General features: G+C 56.7%; 7 protein-coding genes and 2 non-coding genes across 9 annotated transcripts; 4 read left to right on the top strand and 5 right to left on the bottom strand.

Moving 5' to 3' along the window:
• Window positions 1-1,686: 1,686 nt before the first annotated feature.
• TRAVEDRAFT_129002 (G-alpha-domain-containing protein) lies at window positions 1,687-4,031 on the bottom strand (the record flags this gene model as incomplete). The annotated part of the gene is made up of 11 exons (XM_008043112.1): window positions 1,687-1,736; window positions 1,791-1,824; window positions 1,876-1,958; window positions 2,015-2,195; window positions 2,251-2,321; window positions 2,449-2,475; window positions 2,535-2,538; window positions 2,584-2,714; window positions 2,770-2,822; window positions 2,878-3,478; window positions 3,815-4,031. 11 exons carry the CDS (start codon window positions 4,029-4,031, stop codon window positions 1,687-1,689), a joined length of 1,452 nt encoding a protein of 483 aa, XP_008041303.1.
• Window positions 4,032-4,925: 894 nt separating this feature from the next.
• TRAVEDRAFT_t158 lies at window positions 4,926-5,024 on the top strand. Its single transcript has one exon. It is a non-coding gene; the product is annotated as a tRNA-Arg (tRNA).
• A 940-nt stretch (window positions 5,025-5,964) lies between these two features.
• TRAVEDRAFT_151940 (aspartate kinase) lies at window positions 5,965-8,119 on the bottom strand. The gene is made up of 8 exons (XM_008043111.1): window positions 7,995-8,119; window positions 7,499-7,922; window positions 7,347-7,442; window positions 7,131-7,293; window positions 6,829-7,079; window positions 6,343-6,777; window positions 6,043-6,286; window positions 5,965-5,989 (listed from the first exon to the last, which is right to left on the bottom strand). The coding sequence occupies exons 1-8, from the start codon at window positions 8,096-8,098 to the stop codon at window positions 5,970-5,972; spliced, it is 1,737 nt and encodes a 578-aa protein (XP_008041302.1). The 5' UTR covers window positions 8,099-8,119; the 3' UTR covers window positions 5,965-5,969.
• Window positions 8,120-8,823: 704 nt separating this feature from the next.
• Window positions 8,824-11,831, top strand: TRAVEDRAFT_171293 (chaps-domain-containing protein). Its single transcript, XM_008043110.1, has 12 exons — window positions 8,824-8,895; window positions 8,945-8,987; window positions 9,045-9,118; window positions 9,170-9,318; window positions 9,372-9,464; window positions 9,514-9,689; window positions 9,741-9,926; window positions 9,975-10,192; window positions 10,247-10,393; window positions 10,452-11,111; window positions 11,160-11,453; window positions 11,505-11,831. Exons 1-12 carry the CDS (start codon window positions 8,854-8,856, stop codon window positions 11,670-11,672), a joined length of 2,250 nt encoding a protein of 749 aa, XP_008041301.1. The 5' UTR covers window positions 8,824-8,853; the 3' UTR covers window positions 11,673-11,831.
• Window positions 11,832-12,107: 276 nt separating this feature from the next.
• On the bottom strand, window positions 12,108-15,686 carry TRAVEDRAFT_73411 (uncharacterized protein; the record flags this gene model as incomplete). Its single annotated transcript, XM_008043109.1, has 9 exons — window positions 12,108-12,642; window positions 12,701-12,725; window positions 12,788-13,299; window positions 13,356-13,475; window positions 13,528-13,588; window positions 13,641-13,679; window positions 13,739-14,919; window positions 14,977-15,147; window positions 15,203-15,686. 9 exons carry the CDS (start codon window positions 15,684-15,686, stop codon window positions 12,338-12,340), a joined length of 2,898 nt encoding a protein of 965 aa, XP_008041300.1. The 3' UTR covers window positions 12,108-12,337.
• A 588-nt stretch (window positions 15,687-16,274) lies between these two features.
• TRAVEDRAFT_t145 lies at window positions 16,275-16,359 on the bottom strand. The gene has a single exon. It is a non-coding gene; the product is annotated as a tRNA-Arg (tRNA).
• A 158-nt stretch (window positions 16,360-16,517) lies between these two features.
• Window positions 16,518-17,281, top strand: TRAVEDRAFT_128636 (orotate phosphoribosyltransferase; the record flags this gene model as incomplete). The annotated part of the gene is made up of 2 exons (XM_008043108.1): window positions 16,518-16,609; window positions 16,690-17,281. 2 exons carry the CDS (start codon window positions 16,518-16,520, stop codon window positions 17,279-17,281), a joined length of 684 nt encoding a protein of 227 aa, XP_008041299.1.
• A 955-nt stretch (window positions 17,282-18,236) lies between these two features.
• Window positions 18,237-20,957, bottom strand: TRAVEDRAFT_22061 (uncharacterized protein; the record flags this gene model as incomplete). The annotated part of the gene is made up of 9 exons (XM_008042677.1): window positions 18,237-18,277; window positions 18,335-18,368; window positions 18,447-18,606; window positions 18,810-18,828; window positions 18,954-20,000; window positions 20,055-20,235; window positions 20,295-20,313; window positions 20,363-20,863; window positions 20,923-20,957. 9 exons carry the CDS (start codon window positions 20,955-20,957, stop codon window positions 18,237-18,239), a joined length of 2,037 nt encoding a protein of 678 aa, XP_008040868.1.
• A 480-nt stretch (window positions 20,958-21,437) lies between these two features.
• TRAVEDRAFT_73408 (propionyl-CoA carboxylase) lies at window positions 21,438-23,958 on the top strand (the record flags this gene model as incomplete). Its single annotated transcript, XM_008043107.1, has 12 exons — window positions 21,438-21,542; window positions 21,608-21,822; window positions 21,883-22,003; window positions 22,244-22,273; window positions 22,325-22,370; window positions 22,427-22,571; window positions 22,626-22,650; window positions 22,703-23,226; window positions 23,282-23,325; window positions 23,376-23,541; window positions 23,597-23,813; window positions 23,866-23,958. 12 exons carry the CDS (start codon window positions 21,438-21,440, stop codon window positions 23,956-23,958), a joined length of 1,731 nt encoding a protein of 576 aa, XP_008041298.1.
• Between the last annotated feature and the right edge of the window lie 10 nt (window positions 23,959-23,968).

Here is a 23,968-nt window from a genome sequence, read left to right as displayed (position 1 = left end):
TGTGGGTATAACATAGCGTTGGCGTGAGGGTGCTGCGAGCTTGTACGTACGCTTTTACAACGCTTATGACATATGTGCAAAACGACCGTCGCATGTCGGAATTGGGGCACATAATGGTCTTGCGAGCTGTGTAGTATGCTGGAGGGCTAGTCACGAGGAGCATAGGCGGATGTCGCGAGCTCACATGTAGATGCACGAATCACCAACACTCCTTCGGCACCACGGGAACCAGAACCATCGGAGTATTCATGCCTGAACCTTGTGCTGAGCGACGAAGGGGTCTCATGTCATCTGCAATGTGCAACACGGGGCGGGTTGACTTACCTGTCATCATGCAAACCAAATTAACGCTGACCCCAGTCCGCACAGCCATGAAAGTAAAGTACATACTATCTGCTTTCCTGGTAGGAAAGTCACCACAACGAGCGCTGAAAGCGCAATTGGCCGGTCGTTCTATCCCGCGGATGACAACGCCCCGCATACCGCGGTCTCTGCCGTAGACGGGTGCACGAAGGCGTTACCACTGCCAGCTACACGTCAACCGGACCCGCAGCACACCGCATGCAGTGCACGCCCACCAGATCCTCATAAAGCATCCGACGACCAAGGATCACCGTCCGCCCTCCATTCTCCGTGCCCGCGCGGACCAAGGGTAAGCCCGGCGCAGCCCCCTGGCTTCCTCTCCAGATCCCAAACGCCGATCCAATGGAGGTACCGTCTCGCGCAGCCACTGATACTGATAGGTGCGCACCCCACTTCCGGAACGATGGCGGGAACCTCGACACCGGCCCCCACATGGACCGCCAAGTCGACGCTCCTGGCACGTCCATCTGACGGGCAAGAACCCGCGCCGCCGTATGCCTGTCGCTGTCAGAGCTTGGGGGCCAGCTGGCAGCGCGGTGGCACTGCGCGACGGGCAGCGAAGCACGGTGGCACCGTGCTTCGGGAGTTGCGTTGACGCGTCCCCGCGGGGTCCGGAGTCTGGACGTACTCAGTAATCACGGGGAGCGTAAAATGGAAACGTACCTTGACTGGCTGGCCCAAATGTGCGCGAGTGCTTGAGGAGGGGGTAGCAGTACATACAACATATCATTCCGCGCCTATATAGTAGTCGTCCCAACCAAAAGAGAAGCGCTATAGCACAGATAAATAATGAGTAGGTATGCACGAGAAACCAAGCCAGGGAGTGAAAGTGGATGTGGAGCTGCGGCAGTTTGGAGAAAATGCGCGACGACGAAAGCAAGGAGAGCCGAGACAAACAGAGGGCATGCGCTAGTATCGTGACCACCTCTGCGGATTAGGGGGGAAATGAAGATGTGCAGCAGTATAAGTTGGAAACCAAGCTACAGGGAAAGGAGGGAGTGTCATAAATGGATGTATGCATAGTGTCTGGCGGGAAGGGACCTGCTGCCGAGCCGACATGCTAGTCAAAGCACTGATTGACGTCGCGAACGTGAGCACTGGTCGAGGCGGGCGACAGTGGAAGCGGGGTGGCCTACATGTCGACAGCGTGAAGGAAATGCATGGGTAACGGAGATGGAGATGCTGATCCCCGCGGAGGGCGGGTAGGAGGTACATGATGTGCGTGAAGTGACCCTGGATATCCCAGAGTAGTCGTGATGTAATGCTCGGGCACGGTCGGGATGATCTAGTCGTGCAAGTGTCCGGATACACGGCGTCAGGGTATCAAAGCAGTTTTGAGGCGCGCAGGTGTTCTCGGATGACCATATCCTTCACTGTAGCATGCCCTTAGTCAGCGACAGAAGAAAGGAAGCGACGAATTGATATACCACTGGCGATGATGCCTCCGGTAGTGGTAGTGTCCTGGTCATCTGCGATCAGTCACTGCCTAAGCGTGTCCAGAGAATGACTTACTGTTACAGACGTACAAAACCCGTAGAATTTGCGCGGAATAGGGGAGTGTTCCCGGTGAATGGCACTAAATTTGCTCTTGAAATCTTCGTCGAACATCAGCTTTCTGGGCCTCATGGTGGCGGAGTAAGCATGTACTCACACTTCTCCACGACCTCCGGCTCGTTCGGCCGATCGGCAAAGCTACGCACATACTTCGCTAGCCGGACCCCGGACTGGAGTTTGGACGTGAGGATGTCGCATTTGTTCAGGAAGAGGACCAGGTCGACTTTGGCCAGGAGCTTATTAGAGCAGACCTCTTTCCAAAGGAGTACGCTGTCCTCCTGCAGCGGTCGTCAGCTAACTTGACGCGAGCGCGGGCGGTAGGAGATATCATACCAGCCGGTTGATACTCCGGTCCTCCACCAGGGTTTGATCGAATGCAGAGATCGGCGCCAGGAAGATGATCGCTAATCGACGTATTCTTGAGAAGGCGGTCGCATGACCCGCAGAACTGAAAACTTACCATTCACTGTGATAAAACCACATATTACAGTAGTTAGTGAAGTGTAACATGCCATGATAGTGGGCTCATACCATCGTCAAAGAAGGGTACCCAGGTGGCTGGGGCAAGACACGGCGTAAGAGTTTGCGCTCGGTGATCAGGTACATATGGTACTCACGCCGCTGGTTCGTGCTCTATCAGCAAACTGTCAGGGAAAATATAGATACCGTCCTGACCTGTGACCTTGATCCGCCCACGTCGATGATACGCCATTCCGTGCCAGACTCTGGGCCTGCCTCCATGTGGAAGCTGTACTCAGATACCCCCACGGTCTTCAAACGCGCTCTGAGCACATCGTCTGAGGAGACAAGATTAGTATCAAGTGGGGCTAGAGCAGGAGTGATGCAACACACCATCAGAGGGGAAATATGACAAGGAGGTAACGCGGTCCAGGTCGTTGAGATAGCTATACGCAAGTGAGCTGAGTGTCGGGCTCGTAATGAAGGGAAGACTCGGCTTACAAGCCAGGACTTTCTTCTAGTCTGATCTTTCGGCGTCGTAGGATCTGTCGGGTGACAGGATCCTCCCACAATGTGCCGATATCCGCGCGACAGTGGTGTAGTACCGTCTGTGATTCGTCAATCGTTTCCTGGCCGGTTGTGCCCGCAGATTGTGGCCTGCCAGATGTTCGTAATTTCCACGACGCGCCAGGCCGCACAAAGACCTCTTGATTGTGGAAGGCGTGCGAAGGCTGCGAGTAGCCACTGCCGTAATATGATACGTTGCCGTTGACACTATTGCTCCCACCGACGCCTAAGGTGGTGGCTTCGTGCTCGTTAGGGGGCACCAGTTTAGCGATGAGAAGCGACTCCACATGGCGAAGAGGGTAGAGACGCCGTCGGAGATCGTCCAAGTGGTAGGGCAACGAGACTTGGTGCTCAGACTCCGAGTCTGAATCCGGCTCGGACGTGTATATCGAAGAAGGATAGACGTCCCGGCGCCGAATATCGCTCAATGCGTCCAGGATAGTATGAATTGAGCGCACGATGTTCAACTGGATGACCGCACGCCATAGGACACGCTCCTCCCGGAACGCGTTGGGGGTATAAAGTCGCTGGAATTCTACGCGCAAGAGTTAGTGGATATTCCCAGGAATAGTACCGAGGGCAGGGACAGTGATCCAGGGGCGCCAGAAAGCAGATATAGCAGCGCGGTGGACCGCAGGATAGCCGAGGGGATTTCGACGGGCCGGCAAAAGTCATAGTATTGAGAGCAGAGCTTCTGTGACAATCTCGGGGTAGGAGGATTCGCTGATCACGAGATCATGCCGTACGCCGCCCCTGGACACTAGCATTCGCATAGCAGCAGAGCAGGACGACTCACGGCGTAGTGTAGTGGATTTCCCTGGAATCATGATTGAATATGGACACTTAAAGTAGGAGCGTATGTTGAACCGACCTGATTCGCTTTGCCCGAGAAGGAGAAGCCTGACAATTTTTCGCTTCTTGCGCTGCTTGTCCTCGAGTCGAATGGCTTCGTCTATGGCGAGACTGACGCGCTTAGCGGCCTCCTCATCTGCTAGCCGGTGTGCCTTCTCCTCCTCGGTCTCGTCTATGGGCGGTCTGAGAGCGGCGGACAGAGGGTCGCGGTCTGTGGGTTCACGGGAGACGGGCATGATGGTCGTAAACAAGAGAGAGATGGACGCCGAGAAGAGGGAATCTGGAGAGCAGGAGTGGCGGAGAGCGAAAAGATGACAGTCATGAACGCTCGCTGCAAGGATCGGGCTCAGTGGGCGTCTATGCTCTCCTAGCAGCGCAGACGCCCGTGCTGGTACGCGCCTCTGCCAGCTTATCCGCATTCAGCGGGCGGTCTCATCCTGTCCTCGCGATCATGGCGCCGCAGCTATCCCCTCTCGACAACGCTCGCATCGCCTCTCTCCATCACCGTCGCGTCCTTCATTCCCATGTTTTCCGAGGCTCCTCTTTGCAACCACACACCCCGGCGCAAACACTCTCCGTCGGCCTGCACCGCCAGGAAATGCAGCAGCTCTCCGTGTAACCTTGACCATCCGCTGATCGCCCTGATCGCGCCGCGGGCGTGCATGTGTCCATGGGAGAACGTCGAATGGAGGGATGCGCACGGTGCCAGCCGCGCAATCCCGAATTCTGGATGTCTCCTTCTCCTCCTGTCTCGTTATGAAAGGCAATCCGCCGTAAGCTGCCTCGCGAGAACCGTGCCTGGCGTGCCAGGCACCGAAGCTTCCTATAAAACCTTGCTTGTCGCCATTCTATCTCCATATGTGGTGGCGCTACCTGAACACGAGGCGAATCGGCATCTACCATGAGGACCCACTTATATCCACATAGCCTCCCTTTCTTGAGGTCGACAGTGCTACACAGCTGAAATTTGCAATCCGTTGCCTCCTGCTAACTGTGTGCAATGAAGAACTTGCCTGTCTTACTGTACATGCATCGACAAGCAGTCCCTGCAGGGGTTCAGAGGCCGTCGAGAGCTCTCTGCCTTTCCTTTGCATTCACAGTCTAGTACAGCATACCTGGAAGTCACTCATGGCTACCTGGCGCAATGGTAGCGCGTTTGGCTTCGATCGCCGACGGCTACGTCACAGAATGTGACCAAAAGGTTGCAGGTTCGAGTCCTGCGGTGGTCATCTTTTTGCTGTTCCCTCGTCCACTGTAGCTTGACGCAAACCATAGCGGATGAAAGGCCGCTGAACATGGATAGTAGTAAGTGACGGGTATCTTTGGAGTCATCATAGGCGGTTGTATCGAGAATAATCACCGTTGCATCAGAGCTCGAACTTCGGCTCAGTGGTAAGCCGAGCACCGAAGCACTCAGCACTGGGATCTGCAGGGCGGGGTGATGGGACAGCCTGGACAACCCAGACGTTGTGTGGGTACGCATCATGCCAACATCGTGCACACAAGGCACAGGCACTGTGTACCTGGAGAGAAGACGCGTTGAGAGCGGGAAGAAGCCCGATGCTGCCTCGAGGCTCTTGACCGCTCACGTACCGCCACCCGCCGGCTTCTGGCTTAGCTGAGCTTCTCGTGATACACGCAAATTCAATGCTGCGCGAGGTGAGGCAGAAACCATCGCGATGTAAAAGGCCGGAATGACCGCTAAGTATATAGATACCACTTCCGCGTATCCCGAATGTCATACGGATCCTAGGAGATGATGTCAGTAGACGAAGGCAAGGTACGCGCCCTGCAGGGCGCGAGGACCAGCTTTTCTGACAGCCTATTCAGACGGCGTATAGCGGTACTCGCATGAAAGCCCTGAGGCAGCCTGAGCTCCTCGGCATGGGTTTCCGACTGCCTCATGGCTGCCGCATACGTACCTGGATATCCACGGGCACAGCCAATCGAGGCACATGAGGAGGCGGGGTTACGTCCTCAAGGCCCCGAGAGTAGACGCTTCCATTCAGCGCCGGCTCGCAATATGTGCGGTGTGACGCTCGGTGTTCACCTGATCGTGCAAGGAGGCTCGGACAGCAGACGTAAGTCAAGCAAAGCAAAAATACAATTTGATTCTATCTTCTTCCTGTAGCACACCATAGATCTATAGCACGAGCAAAGCGACGCAAGCAGCCTCAGAACAGCCACGGCCCTACTGCAGAACCGATCAGCACCCCGTCGAGAGACCTCTAGCGGGCTGGAACGCACCTCTCCCCCTCTCGCCTTCGGGCTTGATCTGCAGACAGCTCTGGTGGATGAGGTTGAGCGCCTTCACCGCGTCCCGGCCGTCGATAACGCAGGAGATGTTGATTTCGTTCGCGCCCTGGCTGATCATCTCAATGTTCACGTTGCCCTGGCCGAGCGTGGTGAACATGCGGCCCGAAATACCGATCATGTTCCGCATCGACTTCCCGACCAGGGAGAGGATGGCCATATCCCGGATGACCTGGACCTGCGGGACGGTCAGCACCGACGCCGAAATGAAGGAGTACTGATGTGAAGACGTACGGTGCCGCTCTTCCTCAGCTCGCGCACGACGCGGTCGAGCACCTTTTTGTCGTAGTTCTCCTCGATGGCCATACTGACGTAGACCTCGCTGGTACTGATGAGGTCGACGACGACGCCGAACTTGTCGAGCGTGCCGAAGATCGTCGCGAGGAAGCCGTGCGACACGTTCTTGCGGTTCGAGTTCACGTTCAGGACGATGATGTGCTCCTTGATGGTGACCGCTGTAGGCTGCCGGAGTGGGCTGTGTTTATCCGCATATGGCGAGGTGAGGGCCAGGGACGCCTTAGCGGCTGACGTCGTGGGGATAACAGGGGGGTATGAAGGGTCCGCGCCGTTGGTCATGCCCTCGACATCGGGGTCTGGATGGATGACGGTCCCGCCGCCGGATGGGTTCTCTACGTTTTTGATGCGGATGGGTATTTTACGCCGGATAACCTGTGAGAATGTGAGTAATGCTTTGCGAAGAAAAGTATTTTGCTGACGCACCTGATCCATAGTGAATGGGTGGACGACCTCGCTCCCGTAGTACGTGAGCTCGGCCGCCTCCTCTGGCGAGATTATGGGGATAAGTCTCGCGGTGGGTACCTTCCGTGGGTCCGCAGTGAAGATCCCATCGACTTCTTTCCAGATTTGAAGCTCAGAGGCACCAAGACCGGCCGCGAGCAGGGCAGCAAGAAGGTCCGTATAGCCACGCCCGACCTGCCTGAGAAGAGAGCCAGGGACAGGGCCAAAGAAGCCTGATGCAAGCATGAGAGCCAGGCCGGAAGAAGCTCAGCGTAGCGACCTACCGGTCACTACAGGAACACGGTTCCCGCATTGCTTTATACGCTCAGCCACTACGTCCGCGACCCGATCGTAAAAGTCTTGGTCAAGGGTTTCCGAGTCGGCGAAGTTGTCGCTTTCAGAAAGCGGGATGATATTCTCTAAGCTAACGAACTCCGCATCAATGCCCTACATGATTTGAGGTTAACAACTGAATGTGCAGTGCAAAGGATACGACATACCCGATCTCGAAGAATGGTTGCGACTAGTTTGCAACCAAGCCGCTCGCCGAACCCGATGATGCTGTCTCTTGACCTCGGAGAAATCTCGTCGATAACCTTCATGGGGTTAACGTCAATGATTGACTCGCACGTGATATCTTTAAGGCATATACCTGGGTAGCGAAGAGGAAAGACCTGATGGATTCACAGTCCTGGTTAATCTCAGCCTCGAGCTCTTTCAAGAACCCCGGATTCCGCACGGCCGCTTTGGCGGCATTGATGTGCTCCGAGCGAATAACGTCCACCGTCTCGCTGAATGTGGGCGTGGCAGCGTGCATCGGAGACATGCCTAAAGAGATCCCAGGAGCGGCAGATGTCGGCGAAGACTTCCCCGGACTGGTGAAGGGGGACTGATAGTTGGCAAGCCGGTTGAAGACCCCGGCGGGTGACATTGTACCAGGTGTTTCTGACGGATTGTTTGCGCGTTGTAAGGCCTCCGAGGCTGCCTTCAGCAGAAGGTTTGTTGTCCCCAAAGCCTTCGTAGACCCCGACCGTGCAGAGCAGACGATCGCGACCTTGTGCTGGTCTAGGTACTCACTGGCGCGTCCGAGGGTGACATAGGCACATTAGCATGCCAGGGGAATCGTTTCAGAATGAGAGTGTACGAACGGGATGATGTCCTCTGCGATTTTAGCGGCGAACTTCCCCACACTGGTTCCGCCGTACTTTTGGACCAGCCACTTCGCCGCGGGGTCGACGGTATTTTGATGCATGTTGGGAGGCGTACTGGGAACAGCAGGTACTGATAATGATGAAGACCGAGAAGAGGGAGCAGACATGGAGGTGGGTGTAGATGCGAGAGACATGGCGAGAACGCAGGATGAGGGTGGATGGCTGACGATGTCCAGAGTCCAGGCGTATAAATCCTTCAAGCGCAATGACTCGACCGGATGTTGTGCTCTGAGTCGCTCAAGCCTCCTTCGATACACTTCTTATATCACCTCACGTACCATGGACGAGCCTCCCGAGGATGTCCGCAGGCTTCTCCTTCCGAGGATTCAGAGCCATCGTCTATCTGGCGGAGCGGAGGATGCGTTGCAGGCCGGAGCGAGAACTTCCGACAGCATGGGTTCGGACAATTTTACGTTCTCATGACAGACAGGAACATGCCGAGACTAGTGATGCTTCTCATGTATGGGGAAAGTGCGGCGAGAGAAGTCGGAGTGTATCCTCGAAGAAAGAGCTCCGCGTCGAGGGTCCTGGAGGGCAGAGGTTGCGCAGGCTTGAGCCGACAGGCTTCAATGCCTCTTAGCGCCGTTGTAATGCCCTTATAGACAGGTAACACTTTCCATTGATCAATCAATAAGGGGTCAGTAGCCCATAATGAAAGCTGTGTGAAAGGCTATGCGCCGGGGTAATCTCGAGGACCGTCGCGTACACGTCGGTATCTGTTACTGCCCTCACCGTCACTTCGCGTACCACCGTCCTCCACCTCGTCCCTGCAGCCGTCTTCGCCGTCCTCGCCAGCATGGCGGATGCGTCATTCAAAGACGTACCAGAGCTATTTGAGGTATGCACGGCGGTCCCACGGGCATCATAGTACTCACCGCTTGTGCTAGGTCGAACTCACGGAGTCCTTGTCCGCGCGCACGGAAAGCCTATGTCCGTTAGCACTCCTCTCGGCATATTCTTCGGTCAACTGACTCTACGTGCGTGCAGCGACCTTCAGGGAACTTGGTCCTCCTGATCTTGTCCATGTCTTGAAGAGCACTGGGCGTAGTGGTCAACGCGATGTGAGTACTCTCTCTCCCTCCAGACGCGCCACCGCCCAACAACAACCCTAGCTCGGCTCCTACCACTACGTCTCCGGCGTCGACGCGTCTTCCTCTGCATCATTAGCAGCATACATCAACTCCCTCACCTACAATATTGAAGACGATTCGGGGTGGTTCTCGAAGGGTACGTCTTGGAAGGTCAAGAGCGGGTGCTACTGGTGAGTGCTACAGCCTGACCTGGCCACGCTACGGTTCTCACCAATGCATACAGCTGCTTCAACGCCTTCTCGCGCGTGGATGTTCGCGTCGACGTTAAGATTCCCGGAGGTGTCCAGGCATACGTTGTCGACTTGCGCGGCGAGAGGTGTGTTTCTGTGCTGAGTCCACCCCTACCTTGCCTGAACCGGTGTCAGACACGAAGCAACACCTGAAATATGGCAAGAGACCTTCCTGTCTGCCATCCTACGCGCCATCCTCTACTCCGACGACCCCACATACTGGCTTGAAGCATACCGGAAGCTTGATCCCATCACCACTCCTGAAGGCGAATTGCGCTTCCTGCAAGCTGCTGAAGCACTGTTCATGAAGGGTATGCATACCCTATAGTATACGAGATGACCGGCCGCTGATCTCTCTGTAGGATGGCAGGTTGGCTCGGACCCAGAAATCCAAGTCGCGACAGTCGTGTCCAATCATGTTACTGCAGCTATCATGAAGTATTTCGGGGACAGCGGCCGGTTCCAGCATGCTGCAAATCTCTTCGAGAAGATACTGGCCAAAGAACCTGAGGTTGCCTCGCTATTGGCGAAGAGCTATCTGGGAATGAGTGCGTGCATCTTGACACCAGCTCACGCCTGACGCTGACCTTGTGTAGACGAGGAAGTCAAGGCTGTTCAGATTATGGCAACTGCAATCAAGCAAACACCGCAGTCATACACCCTCCTGCATGTTCAGTGCGACTTCCTTCGGGCGAAGGGGAAGTACGATTGGGCACTCAAGCTTGCCCGGCAAGCAGTCAACTGCGCCCCCAGCGAGTTCGTGACCTGGGAGAAACTCACCGAAATATACATTGACATGGGTCAATATGAGAATGTACGTCCGCGCGCTTATTCGTACTCACAGGCGCACCAACCAATCGACAAATAGGCACTTTTGACTCTCAACTCATGTCCTATGTTTACTTACAATGGCCGGGACGCCCACCGCAACCTGACACCGGCTCGCGTACACCTTCCGCCAAAAGGTGCAATCATCGACATCCTTCCGGAGCGGGTGAAGACGGAGGACGATGAGGTGAGTGTAGCGAAAGGATGTCGTAGGACCCGGACCTTTTGCTCATTTCAATATGTAGGCCGACCCCGCTCTTCTTCGACTTCCCGCGCCGGGCCTTCGCGGAACATGGGCTCGCGCCTACTCCCTTCTCACACGCCTGGTGTCACAAATTGGCTGGGACGAGCTGCTCAAGACGAGGAGCTCCGTCTTCGTTATGGAAGAGGAATACCGGATGCAGAAAGCGCATGGTGACACCAGGCCGCAATCCGCCGCCGCTGGCAAGGTCTTCCATGAAGACGGCTCCGTCAGCTCTCCGCAACGCGGCGATTCGCTGCAAGGGCAGAAGGCAGAACGCGCTGATGACGACGCGTCGACTCGCGGGGTGGCATCGCCCACGGCGGAGAACGGGGACGACAATGGGGACGACGAGGACGACGCAGGGAATGACACAGACTCCGAAACGCTCGCGAATGGCAATGGCATTCCCACCATCCGGATATCTACGGAAAGCGCCAGGGAACAGAAGGCAGCGCAGGAGAAGGCCGCCAACGGACACAATGAGTCAAAAGAGAACGGTGTTACCGATGGGCCCGGCGACACCCTCGAGAAGCCGGTGCAGGCAGCAGAGAACAGCCAGGACGCCGAGGGTGGTCCGGCGGCCGCGCAGGAACCGTTCTCCTTCAGCAATAAGCGCTTGTGCGAGCGTTGGCTGGACAACTTGTTCATGGTGCTCTATGAGGTTTGTCCGACGATCTCTCACGGTGCGCCGTATCTGACTTGTGTATAGGACCTCAGGGTGTGGACCATCTTCCGCGCCGAAGTCGCGCACTTCAAGACGCAGCACGTTGCATACCGCAAAACCGGCCTGGAGTGGGAAATCTTGGGAGACCTCGGCCTGCGGCTGCACCACAAGGAGGAGGCGAAGGAGGCGTACCAGCGCTGCTTGGATACCCCGCGCTACTCGTACAAGCCCTGGTCCAAGCTCCTGGACACGTACGCGGACGAGGGCGATATCCAGCGGACGCTCCAGGTCGCCGTCCGGGTCGCCGCGTACCAGTGGGGCGAGTACACCGAGATGACGGTACGTTCCCCTTTTTCCCATCTGGCTTGCTGTCTAAACAGCCATCCACAGTACCCCACGCAAATTGCGCGCTGCTTCTTCAAGCTTGGCCAGATCCACGGCCATGCGAAGATCTCGTACACGCTGCTGAGCATGGGCCTGCCCGACCCGGTCCTGAAAATCATGGAGAGCTACCTCCACTACGGCCGCACCTTCAAGGTCGAGGGGTACGACTTCTGAGCTCCGATATCTTTGCTGTGGCCGCCGCTTTCTTCTTCGGATTGGTCTCCTGGAATTGTAGACTCTTGTATGTAGTTGCGCTGCTGCGGTTCGCGTCCGCCCGTGGGCCCCAGGAGCTTTTTAGCTAGGTATCTTATTTCCGATGAATACCCTTCACCTTCTCAAATGTTACTGTCACTGCTGACCGCGCCGTCGCGGTGATAAGGCCTACAAGCAGCTATAGCGCCATGTCAGCTAAATGAACGTTGAACTTTGCTATGCGAGGCCCCCGAGGCCCTTGATCTTGGTAACTATGCTCTTACCTACTCAACGTCCACAAGGCACATCAATACGGAGGTGGTGTGCAACGTACGGGAGTCCCTGTGGTCAGTTGCTGACGTTGACGATAGCCGCAATGTTGGCGTGAGTAAGTGACAGAGGTATCACAGAATAGGGGTTGGAGCAGCGGATCGTATAATTGATACAACATAGTTCGTGTGTGGTTATTGGTACACGTATAGGGTGCGTTGAGTGAGTAATGTCCTTGTGCTGTGTGATGTGTACGATGCGTGGTAGTCTGGATAGAGTCAGCGTGGACAAAGCGAGCGGTAAAGCAGGATGCGGGGACGGAGACATGGCAACTCATTCGTAACAGTACAGTATAGGCATAGGCGGAACGACTCTTGTTAACTTATCGGCTCTGCCGTCATCGATGAGGATGCCGACGACACATCGTCAAGAGAGGACATGGAGGACATCGCATCCGGCGGGACCGGATGGGCTGGTCGCGCAGGTCGTCGATGCAACTCTGAGTGCGCTGCGAAAGCACCGTTTGAGCTGGCAGATGCAAAGCAATCGGCACTATCGGGACGTGCGCCCGAAGTCTTCGCAGCATCGGCTTCCTGAGCAGCCGCAAGGGAGGCTAGTGCGTCACGGTCTGCAAGCGCGGAGAGGGCTTTCTCCGCCGACGTGACGAGCTTCTTCAAAGAACCTACGAAAGATCAGGTGAGAACTGAGAGGGAGACATGGGCAACGTCGAACATCCTTACGTTCGAGACTCAGCATGAACAACGTCTACGGGGTCCGCGAGCCGATATCAGCACACGTACAACTCTGCAGAATACTACGAAACTGACCTTGCGCGCATCTTCGTCTTGCAGAATCTCCGTCTTCACCCGCCCATTGATGTGCTCCATATCTGCCAACTCGTCGAGCAACTTCCGCATGTCAGGCGGTATCTTCGGCAGTCCGCGTTCGTCCTCCGCGTCTTGATCCTCAATCGCGTCAATCCCCTCTGTCGCCCCCGAGACGAAGAACTGCATGTAATTCTGGAATGTCCTCGCGCCGCGCACAATCTCGCCAGGGAGCGCTTCTAAGGCATGCTGAGCGATGTCCTGGGACTCCTTCGCCCGCTCCGCAATCGGGTGGTCTCCGTCTCCGTCCTCTGTACGGTAGGAATGTGAACTTCCGTCGGGATGACGCGAATTTCGCGGCCGAGAGCCGGAGGCGGGATTAGAGCTTTCCGCGACTGGCCGGGGGCGCTGTTTGCCTTCTTGCAGCTGTCTCTTACGGTACTTCTTGACAGCCTTGTCGAATACTTGCGAGTGTAGTGCGCTCTTGTATCGCGATGAACCTGCCTCTTGCACGACTGCAAGACGGCCATTGGGTAAGTTGCTATCGCTGTCCATGAAGTCAATGACTGACCAGACACGACAATTGTTAGGGTGCCGACTCCGAACAAAGCCCATACGACGAAGACAGAACGGCCGGCAGGTGTGACGGGCGCGAAGTCGCCATAGCCGGTGGTGACGAACGCCAGGAAACCTGTGCTCTGGAATTAGGTAAGATGTAAAACGAGGTGCGAAGGGATGCCTACAGAAATACATGGCGCTGCCATATGGCCAACCCTCGGTGGCAGAAAAGATACCGGAGCCGACCTGGGGTACACCAATTCAATAACTAGCAGCGACGACAACATGTTGGACCTACCGTCCAAAATACGAAGAAAAGGGACCATGCGATAGAGAGCTATACCAGACAGCCAAGTTAGTCATGTGCTCTCGGTTGCCATACAAACAAATACGCACCTTCACATAGTACGCCCGCTTCTCTTCCGCGTCTATTTCGCTCTGCAGCCTTTCATACGTCCAAGCGGAGCGCTGCACGGCGCCGCGCGAGTGGTCTTTCAGCCATTTCGATCCCGGATGGTCCTTGACGTCCGACCGTGACCGGCCCCATCCGTGGTTACGCCGCTGGTTATCGAGGGCGTTTTCATTCGAGTCGCCGTTCGTTCCTCCAGTCGGACGCTGCTGAGAGGTGTATTCCTCGCCGTCACGCGGCTTCTCCTCACCTTCCTCGGATTGCGGCTTAGGCACATGTGCGTGGCGGACCGCTACAGCCACCGCGAACTTCGTCAGCATCGCCGCCATCCGACCGACCTGCGCATGTGTCGGCGTCTGCGCATGCGATGGCCACCCGCTCGCCATGTTATCGCGAAAAGCGTGGTCGGCATGCCCTTGAGCTAGCGCCGGGACGATGTCCTTGTGCTCCTGTCTTGTGGGTAGGCCACCGCCTTCTCGCGCGTCTCCGTCCCGCCGTTCGCCAAGGTCGAGAAAGAGCTCCAGCGGGACCCCAGCCTCAAGTGCGGCCTCCTCCAGTTGACCGTTATTCAGAGCGTTGACGTTGAGATGCATCCCGCGGTGTCTTGTGAAGTGCCTGTCGACAACAGACTCGAAAGTGGCCGTGCGCTTTATTGTCGTCCCGACACGCTTGATGAAGGGCACGCCGGTGGTGACCTTCGGTAGCAAGCCGAGGAACCGGACGCCACGGTCATCTTCGTGCTCCTCCTTGTCGGAGACCCACACGGGCAAACCGGCTTCCCGCAGACGGAACTCGACGGCGCGCTGCCATCGGGCCTCCCAGCGCCGAAACCTACGTGCTTCGCGGCGTCGCTGGCGCATGTCGCGCATGCGCCGTCTGTACCCGATCTCGAGACCTTCGAGGATCGTCTCGCGGCACATGGCGATAGCCACACCGATGTTGATGACGCCGAACAGGATGTAGACGCAGGTCCAGACGCGTGCGCCGGTAGTCTTTGGGACGATGTCGCCGAAGCCGATAGTTTCGATGGAGACGACAGAGAAGTAGAGACCGTTGATGAAGCTCTGCTTGAGAAGGATGGAGTTGACGAGCGCGCCGAAGGCGATGTATACCAGCAAGACGATAACCATGATCATAAGCCCACGCTGCTTGCGCGTTAGGCCGCTACCTGCGAGACATGATAGCTGTTAGCATATGGCACACTCCCAAAAATATTTATGCTTACCTCGTCTTGCAAAATCTGGGGTTCGAATGAGATCAACGATGAGGCTGATGTTGGTGATACTCGAAGCGATCGTAGAGCAGAGTGTCATCCAGAAGGCCTCGCCGTACGTGAAGCCATCGTCGAAACGATGTTCCACTCCAAACACGGTGACGGCGATGATATTGATGACATCTGCGAAAGGTGAGCATCGATGTTGTCCAAAACCCCGCTAGAGTCGTTGACCCACCATGAGTAGTCAAAAAGACGATGCAGAGCAAAGTAACGGTTTGAACGCGTTTCTCCAGGAATCGAAGGACAAGGGCGACGTTGGCTATCAGGCCACAGGCGATAGAGATACCGAGACCGATCTCCAGGACCACTGGATTTTTCCTCGTCTCTACGGTCTTCCCGCCTTCAGTCCGAATGTACCACCGCTCGGTGAGTCCGGGGATCTCGAGTAGGATGGAGAACGGTATAACGATGCCAGAGATGATAGGTGTCCAGCGGTAGTTGGGAACGAGGCTGTCTAGGTCGGCGTTCTTGTCGTCGGTCGGCCAGAGGTACGATTTGAGGCGAGAGTATAGAGATGTTCCTAGGAGTGTGACGTCATCGGACGAGTTACCCTCCGCGGTATGTTGTGTACTGTCCACCTTCTCCGGGTCAGACGGGTGTGATGTACTGCGTCCGGGTTGGAGCGTCAGGAAAAGCGCAGACAGGCTGAAGAGTCCCATTCCGCCGCAGAAGGTGTGCGAGGGGGAAAGTGCCAGTGTAGCAGTGAGGCGTGCTTACGATATGAGACGGACATGGTCAGTATCTATGCCCGGTCAAGGTCGCCGCACAGACCTCACTGTAACCTCATGGCAATGTCGCGGATCCACAAAGCAGGTAGAGATGTTCAAATGGGGCACGGAGCGGGTCGTCCGGAGCGCTCTCCCTCGGCTCTTTGCAAGGCAGCTGGCGGATGTTTGGTCAGTTGAGGTACTGCATCCCTTGCAATAGCGAAAACAGCTCACCAGACGTGAGTATATGCTGTATACGGGAGAAGGAAGCGGAACACCGTGAGTGGAAGAGATGAAGTGGTTATGAATACATCCCGGTGGAGGTTCAGTCTAACAGCGTCGGATCTCGCTGCGTTCCGGAGCAGGGGCCCGGTACGAGCGCCGGTGTCTGCTCGTGTTCCGGCACGCCGTATGCTCGTAAATCACCTTTAGAAAACTTGAATAAGTGAGAGAAGATACGAAACGTCAGTCTGCACCTATGGAGATATGTAAAAATCGCAAAAACATAGCATTGACGCTGTAAAAAAGAAAAGGACAAAATGACCACCGCAGGGATCGAACCTGCAATCTCCTGATCGTTACGTAAGCATCGTAGTCAGACGCGATGCCATTTCGCCAGGCGGCCGTTAAAACCCAAACCTTACCGTTTTTGAATGGGCACTTACATGCCGTTAAAACGCAGTAAGTATTCCCCGCGGGCCGATAAGCTCGTTTTCGTGAACCGTCTTTCCCGTCCTGCATCTCGACCTCCATCGCCGCGACGATCCCCTCCTCCCACTCACCATGTCGCTCGAAAAATACCAGACGGAGCTCATCGAGCACGGCATGTCCGCCGGTGCGCTCAAGTTCGGGACCTTCACCCTCAAATCAGGCCGGTCCGTCCCCTCCCTAGGCTGCGCGCCGCTCTCCCCGTGAACCGCTTCCTCACCCTCACCCTCCCGCCCGCCCCGCGCAGGACCTCGCCCTACTTCTTCAACGCCGGCCTGCTCGCGTCCGGGCCCGTGCTCGACACGCTGTGCTCCGCGTACGCCGCGACGATCGCGCGCGCGCTCAAGGCGTCGCCCGGGCTGCCCGCGTTCGACGTGCTCTTCGGGCCCGCGTACAAGGGCATCCCGTTCGCGGCGGGGACCGCGCTGCTGCTGCACCGCGACCACGGCATCACCGTCGGGTTCGCGTACGACCGCAAGGAGGCGAAGGATCATGGGGAGGGCGGGATCCTCGTGGGCGCGCCGGTGAAGGGCAAGCGCGTGCTGGTGCTGGACGACGTCGCGACGGCGGGCACGGCGATCCGTCAGGCGATTGAGACTGTGACGAAGGAGGGGGGCGAGGTCGTTGGCGCGGTGTTGATGCTCGACAGGCAGGAAGTGGGGAAGGAGGGGAAGAGCACACTTGCGGAGGTGGAGGCGCTGCTGGGCGGGAAGGGGCGTGTGCCGACGATCCTGCGGATGAAGGACCTCATGAAGTGGCTGCAGGAGCACGGACGGACGGAGGAGCTTGCGAAGATGCAGGAGTACTGGGAGCAATACGGCGCGAAGGAGAGCGAATGAGAAGACGTTGACGATGTTAAAAGTGGTTGTATGCTAGGTGAGCAGCACCGCGCTGGACCCATTCAGTCTACTAAACCCATACAGAGGAAGACCTACTGTGCGACTTTTCCGTCTGTGATGTCCAGCGCAGAGAATCGAAGATGTGAGAGTATACATGCCATTCATCCCGATATATAGCACAAGAACATGTAGCAATAGAACCTGCAGAAACAGAAAGCATGATCAGGAAGACTCTATGAGTACTGGGTAGCCATGAACTGACCGCTATCACCAAAAACACCGCTCTCATTCGCCCAACCGACGACCCGAACCCCAGTTATATCCTCCCACACCGCTCGCAGCAGCAGCAGCCTGCTCCCTGACCCTCCGTGGGGGCACAACATGCACGCCCCCACCGACGTTCGCAACACCCCCGACCCCGCCCGTCGCGCCCCCACTAGCAGACTCCCCGAACCACCCGCGCAGCCACGCCGGCGCCGTACCTGCAGCCCTGAGCGAGCCGGTGTCAAAGACAGTCCACCACCAGAGGTGGCCGACGACAGCCCCAGAGATGCTGATGGCAGCGGCGCCGGGGCCGCCCATGAGGAGGTCCATGCCGACGAGCATGTAGGGGAGGTAGATGACGGGGAAGGTGATGAGCCCGAAGAAGGATGTCTGGGACCCAGGTGGGGCGAGCCGGGAGGAGACGTAGGTGAGCGCGAGGAGGAGCGCGCGGGTGTGCACAAAGGTGCCGAGGGGGATATTGAGACCCTGGTGAGAAATAGTTCAATGCGAATGACAGTAGTGAGATGAGTGGGTTGGGCGTACGAGGATGGCGAGTCCTGCGAGGGAGAGCTGCCACGCATAGTCTGAAGAGCGGCGGGGGAAGTGTGTCTCTTCTAGCTCATTGGAATTTCGACTAGTTGCAAGTACGCGGTGCTCAGTATCATCATGGATTACGACAGAGTCGTACGCACTAGAGCATGGCAAGGTCGAAGATGAAGTTGATCCCTGAGCCTATAAGATAAAGTCAGCACCGACATGGGTTATAGTCGGACAAGATTGAGTACGCACTTCCCAAGAAGAAGCTCGTAAATACTCTCCAAATCTACAGCAGGACGTGAGTATCGCATACCTCCGCAGTGCCAGACTTCTCTCTCATTCAACCACAGACATAGAAGCTCACCTCAAACTTCTGCGTAACGAACTCCTTCACAAAGACGACCTTGTATATTGGCAAGATCTGCAGGAGGACTGGCAGAGTGACGGCGAGAGAGGAGGCACAGAGAAACCGAGTGACCGGAGGGATTTTGCGAATCTCATCCATGAAAGACATCTTGAAGAGACTGGAGGTGAGTAGAGCGATAGAAGTACAGCAGGCAGAGCAGAGACGACGGCAGAATGTGGGGAAGAACAAGCAGGAGGAGTGACCTCACTCGCCGCGTGGCGGACCACGTAGCTCTTACCGCGGTCACGTGCATCGTACAGGCGCGTCGCGTCGCGTGCGTTCTCGATGCTTCTTGCGACTCTCCTCTGCCTTCGCACTCACAGCAACGCAGAATTCTGCCCTGACATAATGGTGAAACGGCAGAGCGCACGACAGAAAAAACCATTCCTCTTGCTTATCGAACCAGTTACAAACGCGCCAGACTCCCTTCTCCAAGACCAAGCACGCAGAGCAACGTCCCCTCACCCACAATCACGCCGACCTCGATACCTCTTCCGAGCCTCACGACGTTGCCGCTGACGGGTGCAGATACGACGCTTTCCATCTTCATCACGGACACCACAACCAACGCCTCTCCTTGGTGAACGTAACTCCCGTTCTCTGAGCCTTCCGTAAGAGCCGCGTGGAGCTCCACGATCTTGCCTGACAGAGGGGATGCGATATGTGTGGGATCCTGCGGGTTGGCGAGTTCGATGTGCGAAGATGTCGCGGTAGAAGAGAGCTGCGTCAAGGAGAACGACAGCGGCGCCGAGGTGAGCGAAGTGGTGATCGTCCCCGAGAGCTGGCTAGGGAATGCGTTATGCCCCAAAGATGACAAGACCAAAGTATGTTTCTGTGCCTGTCCCGCTGGCGAAGGCTGGGAGGCGGAGGACAGTGAAAGCTGGAATGATGCACCGGGTTGCAGTAAGACAGTCCCTGGCGCACCATCCGCGTCGCTCGAGGACCGGTCTGAGTGATTAGGCGATGTCGAGCTTGAAACATGTACATCACGGTAGAGCTGCTGCCTCCCGAGGGCCAGGACCTCATCGACATGATCCTCGAGCCAACGGGTATGCATCTTCCCTGCGGTCCAGTCCGCATGACTCATAACACCGGCAAGGAGCTCCACGTTCGTCTTGACATCTCCCTGAACGCGAGTCTCGCATAAGGCTCTCAGCACGCGGGCGGTCGACTCCTCCAATGTTCCAGCATGGACTACCAATTTTGCCAAGAGGGAGTCGAAGTCCACACCGATCGTCCACTGGGGGTGAGGGCAACCATGGGGGCCGGTCCCCAACCATGTGTCAACGCGAACGCCCCGGCCAGCTGGCCAGGATGCGTCTGCAGGACGGATGGTCCCCGTAGATAGCCGGAAGGATTTCTGAGGGTCTTCAGCTACCAGGCGTAGTTGGATGGCATGGCCTTGTGGTGGGGGCGGTGTAGGTGCATGCGTAGGCAACACCGAGGAAAGGGAAGCCCCAGGCTGAGATAGCAGTAATTGCACCCGTACGAGGTCCAAATTCGTGACTTCCTCTGTAAATTTGTTGAGCACGCGTTTGTGAGGTGAATGTCGTGTTTGGAGCCTACCAGTAACCGTGTGTTCGACTTGCAGTCTGGGGTTGATCTCCAGGAAGATCCATCCGTGCGACTGGCCATTGACGAGAAACTCGAAGGTGCCCAAACCCTTGTATTGGAGGTGACGCGCCATCTTTAGCGCAGCTTGTAAGAGCGGTTCAACCGTTTCGCGCGGAAGAGTGGACGGGGCCATCTGGTACCATGTCGCTCAGCTCCTCACGACAAATGAACACTATATGCGTCATCACACACCTCAACGATCTTCTGGAACCTGCGTACATGAGTCTCCATAGAGCATATAACCAGCTAAAAATACCCACCTTCGCTGAACGCTGCATTCTCTTTCCCACAGATGCGTTACGGCTCCTGTACCATCGCCCACAATCTGTACCTCCACATGGCGCCAGCCGGGACCAACGAACGCCTTCTCCACGAACACAAGCCGCGAAGCGCTCTCCCCGATGCACCTCCGGAAGGCGTCCTCTACCTCGTTTAAGGTATGCGCCAGGCGGATGCCTCGTCCGCCACCGCCGTCAAGGGCTTTGATGACTACAGGAAACCCATTTGCCTTGGCGAACGTTCGTACGTCGTCAGCGGATGCTACATGGGCCCCGGGTGCGACGGGCACACCCAGAGACGTCGCGAGCTCCCGCGAACGCATCTTGTCCGAAGCAATCTCGAGGACCTCAACAGAGGGCCCTACAAAAGTGATGGGCTTGGCATACGACTTGGAATCAGCCGGATAGCTGCCAAAGAGCGAGGCAAATTTGGGGCTCTCGCTGAGGAATCCGTAACCGGGGTGGACGTGTGTGCAGTCAGTTCTGCGAGAGCACGTAATGTTAGCTATTCTTCATTGAACAGAGGCGAGATCCCCGCTTACCGACGTGCAATCTCAGCGATGTGCTCTGGGTCCATATACCGCGCAGGGGAGTCCAAAAGAACAGCTTCACCGGCATACGATGCATGAGAGGCGTCGTTCTCCGTGAATAGCGCGACCGTACGCCATCTGAGTTCGGTTGCAGAGCGACATATGCGAATCGCAACTAGCACGTAGTTCGAAGGCTTTCAGCGTTTTGTGCGGACTAGCAAATAACAAATGCTCTCACCTTCGCCCCGGTTTGCGACAAGGAGCTTCGGGCTACGCCTGCTCATGCTGTCGTCGTTCTTCAGCTCGACGGGCTGCTTCGCAGTGGGAGTCCTCTTCACGGCGCGAGCTTAGAAAGGAGCTTAGCCTCGAAGTCGTCGACATCATATGAGCGCGTGATTCAGATTCGGGTACGGTTGGTGGGAACCATCGTGACCAACAGCCACCATTACGGTCTCGGAGACGTTGCACCCGGTAGCCGTTCGTTGGACGTGTTGTGTCCGAGGTTTGTCGCACAGTTCGACCACACCATGAGCGAAGGGAGGAAGAGCAGACTGGCAACGTCTGAACCGACGTCGACGACCTCGTCTGACGGCGCGGCAGCTCCCGACGCCGATGATGGCGTGACCTGGAAGGTACTCCCCCGCATTGCGTTCAGCCACAGCGCCTCATTCTGACCTTGCATCCCACTTCCACCCAGCATGCTGTCGCGAGGATCCGGCAAACGCAGCAGATCATACGAACCCCCAATCCCGACAACAAGGGATACGCGCGGCAGAAGCAGAACGGCAAGCTTTGGGTGCGCGAAAGGCTCGGCGCGCTGCTCGATGGCGGCTCCTTCAACGAAGTCGGCTCCCTCACGGGCAAGCCAATCCTCGACGAAACGACAGGAAAGATGAAGGACTATCTCCCCGCGTACGTCTGCGCGATGCTCTACCATGGACAGGACAGCGCGGTCTAACCGTATCCCCCCAGTAACATGGTCCTAGGCTGGGGCAAGATCGACAGCAGGAAGGTGTTCGTAGCGGCGGACGACTTCAGCGTACGGGGCGGGCATGCCGATGGCGGCATTCAAGGCAAGGCCGCACACGGTGAGGTATGTAGCCAACCGGTCTCGTCGAATTTGTGGGAGTGTATACCAGAGAGTCTGTGAGAGTGACTCTCACTGCGACCAACAACTCCCACTGAGAGTGAGTGGCAACAGTGAGAGTCTCGGGATATCCCGCGAGCATTGTTCTGGGTAGGAGTCGTATGTCTCAGCGAGAGTGACTCTCACGTTTCTGGTCGTCACTCATTTTGTGGCTTGGAGGCACGGTCTAACTCCCCCCCCCCTCAGGCCCTTGCAACGCAGCACAGGGTACCTCTTGTGCGTCCCGACCAGTTACAGGGGTTAACCCTATCACTGACATACTCTTAGATACGGCTGCTTGATGGATCGAGTGGAGGCGGAAGCGTGGCGACCTGTACGTATACTGAGGCGACCTTTCAATGGCGTTACTGATCAAAAGCGACTTTACAGACCTCACTTTAGGCGCAACATATATCCCACCTCTAGCTGGATTAGGCCAGAGTATGACAGCGATGGCTACCGTCCCTGTGGCCAGCGCATTACTGGGGCCCGTCGTTGGCCTAGCCTCTGCCAAAGCCGTCATCAGTCATTTCAGGTGCTGTGCCCCGGTTTGTCCTGAGACCGCCAGCTCATGGAATTGTGTGTGTAGCGTGATGGTGAAAGGACTGAGCCAGGTGTGTTTAAACCCTTCAAGCCCTTATACAGGTGTCGCTCAGACAATTCCAGCTTTTTGCTGCAGGGCCTCCGGTTGTGAAGCAGGCTACCTACGAGGACCTCTCCAAAGAAGCTCTAGGCGGATGGGAAATCCACGGACGTAACGGCACCGTTGACAACGTTGCCAACTCCGAACTAGACGCATTCTTGCAAATCCGGACGTTCCTATCATTTCTCCCTTCATCAGTGCATGCTATGCCACCTGTGGTCGCTTCGTCCGATCCAGCAGACAGAAAGGAGGAGGCGCTGATCAGCATCATTCCGCGTCGCCGGGCCAGGACATACGATATCCGCAAACTTGTGCAGCTTCTTGTCGATCGCGTGGACGCCAGCCCCGGCGACCAACATACTGCGTCTACAAGCTCGTTCTTCGAGATCGGGGCAACTTGGGGACGCTCTGTCGTTACCGGACTCGCACGGCTTCGAGGAATGCCGGTAGGCATTCTCACCAGCGACTGTACTGTTGGCGGAGGTGCACTTGACGCTCTCGGAAACCAGAAAGCGGCGCGCTTCGTGAACTTGTGCGACCAATTTGGGCGCGTGCTATCTCTATTTACGCTCGAGCTTGTATCACTGACTATTGCCCTGTAGCATACCGCTTCTGAACTTGGTTGATCAGCCGGGCTTCGCTATAGGTATAAACATATGCGCTTTCCCCACGAGACCACTCACCAATGCCTTCCAGGCTCTGTGGCAGAGCGCACGGCTACAATCCGCCACGCTGCCGCGATTATGGCAGCACTCTACCATGCCACCATCCCCATATTTACCGTGATCATCCGCCGTGCGTTCGGCGTCGCAGGAGGCGCGGTCGCCGACTCAGGCGACGGGCTGAACACTCGCGTGGCATGGTACGTCCCGCCACTTGTCAGCAACCCTCGAGCCCCCTCCTGACAACGCGCACAGGCCGTCAGCGGACTGGGGCAGTCTGCCGCTCGAAGGTGGAGTGGAGGCGGCGTACAAACGGCAGCTCGACAGCGCTCCGACGCCAGCCGCGCGCGAGAAGATGATGAAGGACCTGCTGGCACAATTTGAGGACGTGCGGGATCCGCTCCGGACGGCTCAGATGTTCGGCATCGAAGAGATCATCGACCCGCGCGACACACGACCGCTCGCTTGCAAGGTAAGTGCCAGACATCGCCGCACTATAGGAACAACACTGACCGTGCCCCCAGTGGATATCGCACGCATACACCCACTTGCTACCCCCGCGGCTCGTCGCCATACAAGCGTCTGCCGCCGCAAAACCCAGAAAATACAAACTGTAGCCACATGTAA

This window comes from Trametes versicolor, assembly GCF_000271585.1.
Source record: "Trametes versicolor FP-101664 SS1 unplaced genomic scaffold TRAVEscaffold_9, whole genome shotgun sequence".
Classification (NCBI taxonomy): Eukaryota; Fungi; Basidiomycota; class Agaricomycetes; order Polyporales; family Polyporaceae; genus Trametes; species Trametes versicolor.
The sequence above is the reverse complement of the archived record's forward strand: the minus strand, read 5'-3'. Positions and strand labels throughout refer to the sequence as shown.

Excerpts from the sequence above, each read along its gene's own strand:
- TRAVEDRAFT_151940 (XM_008043111.1), bottom strand. The coding sequence starts at position 8,098 with ATGCATCAAAATACCGTCGACCCCGCGGCGAAGTGGCTGGTCCAAAAG. Across the intron at positions 7,923-7,994 it reads ATCGCAGAGGACATCATCCC|TGAGTACCTAGACCAGCACA; the intron begins GTTCGTACACTC and ends CGGACGCGCCAG. Across the intron at positions 7,443-7,498 it reads CTTTCCTCTTCGCTACCCAG|GTTATCGACGAGATTTCTCC; the intron begins GTATATGCCTTA and ends AACCCCATGAAG.
- TRAVEDRAFT_171293 (XM_008043110.1), top strand. The coding sequence starts at position 8,854 with ATGGCGGATGCGTCATTCAAAGACGTACCAGAGCTATTTGAG. Across the intron at positions 9,119-9,169 it reads GGCGTAGTGGTCAACGCGAT|CTCGGCTCCTACCACTACGT; the intron begins GTGAGTACTCTC and ends CAACAACCCTAG. Across the intron at positions 11,454-11,504 it reads GCGAGTACACCGAGATGACG|TACCCCACGCAAATTGCGCG; the intron begins GTACGTTCCCCT and ends AGCCATCCACAG.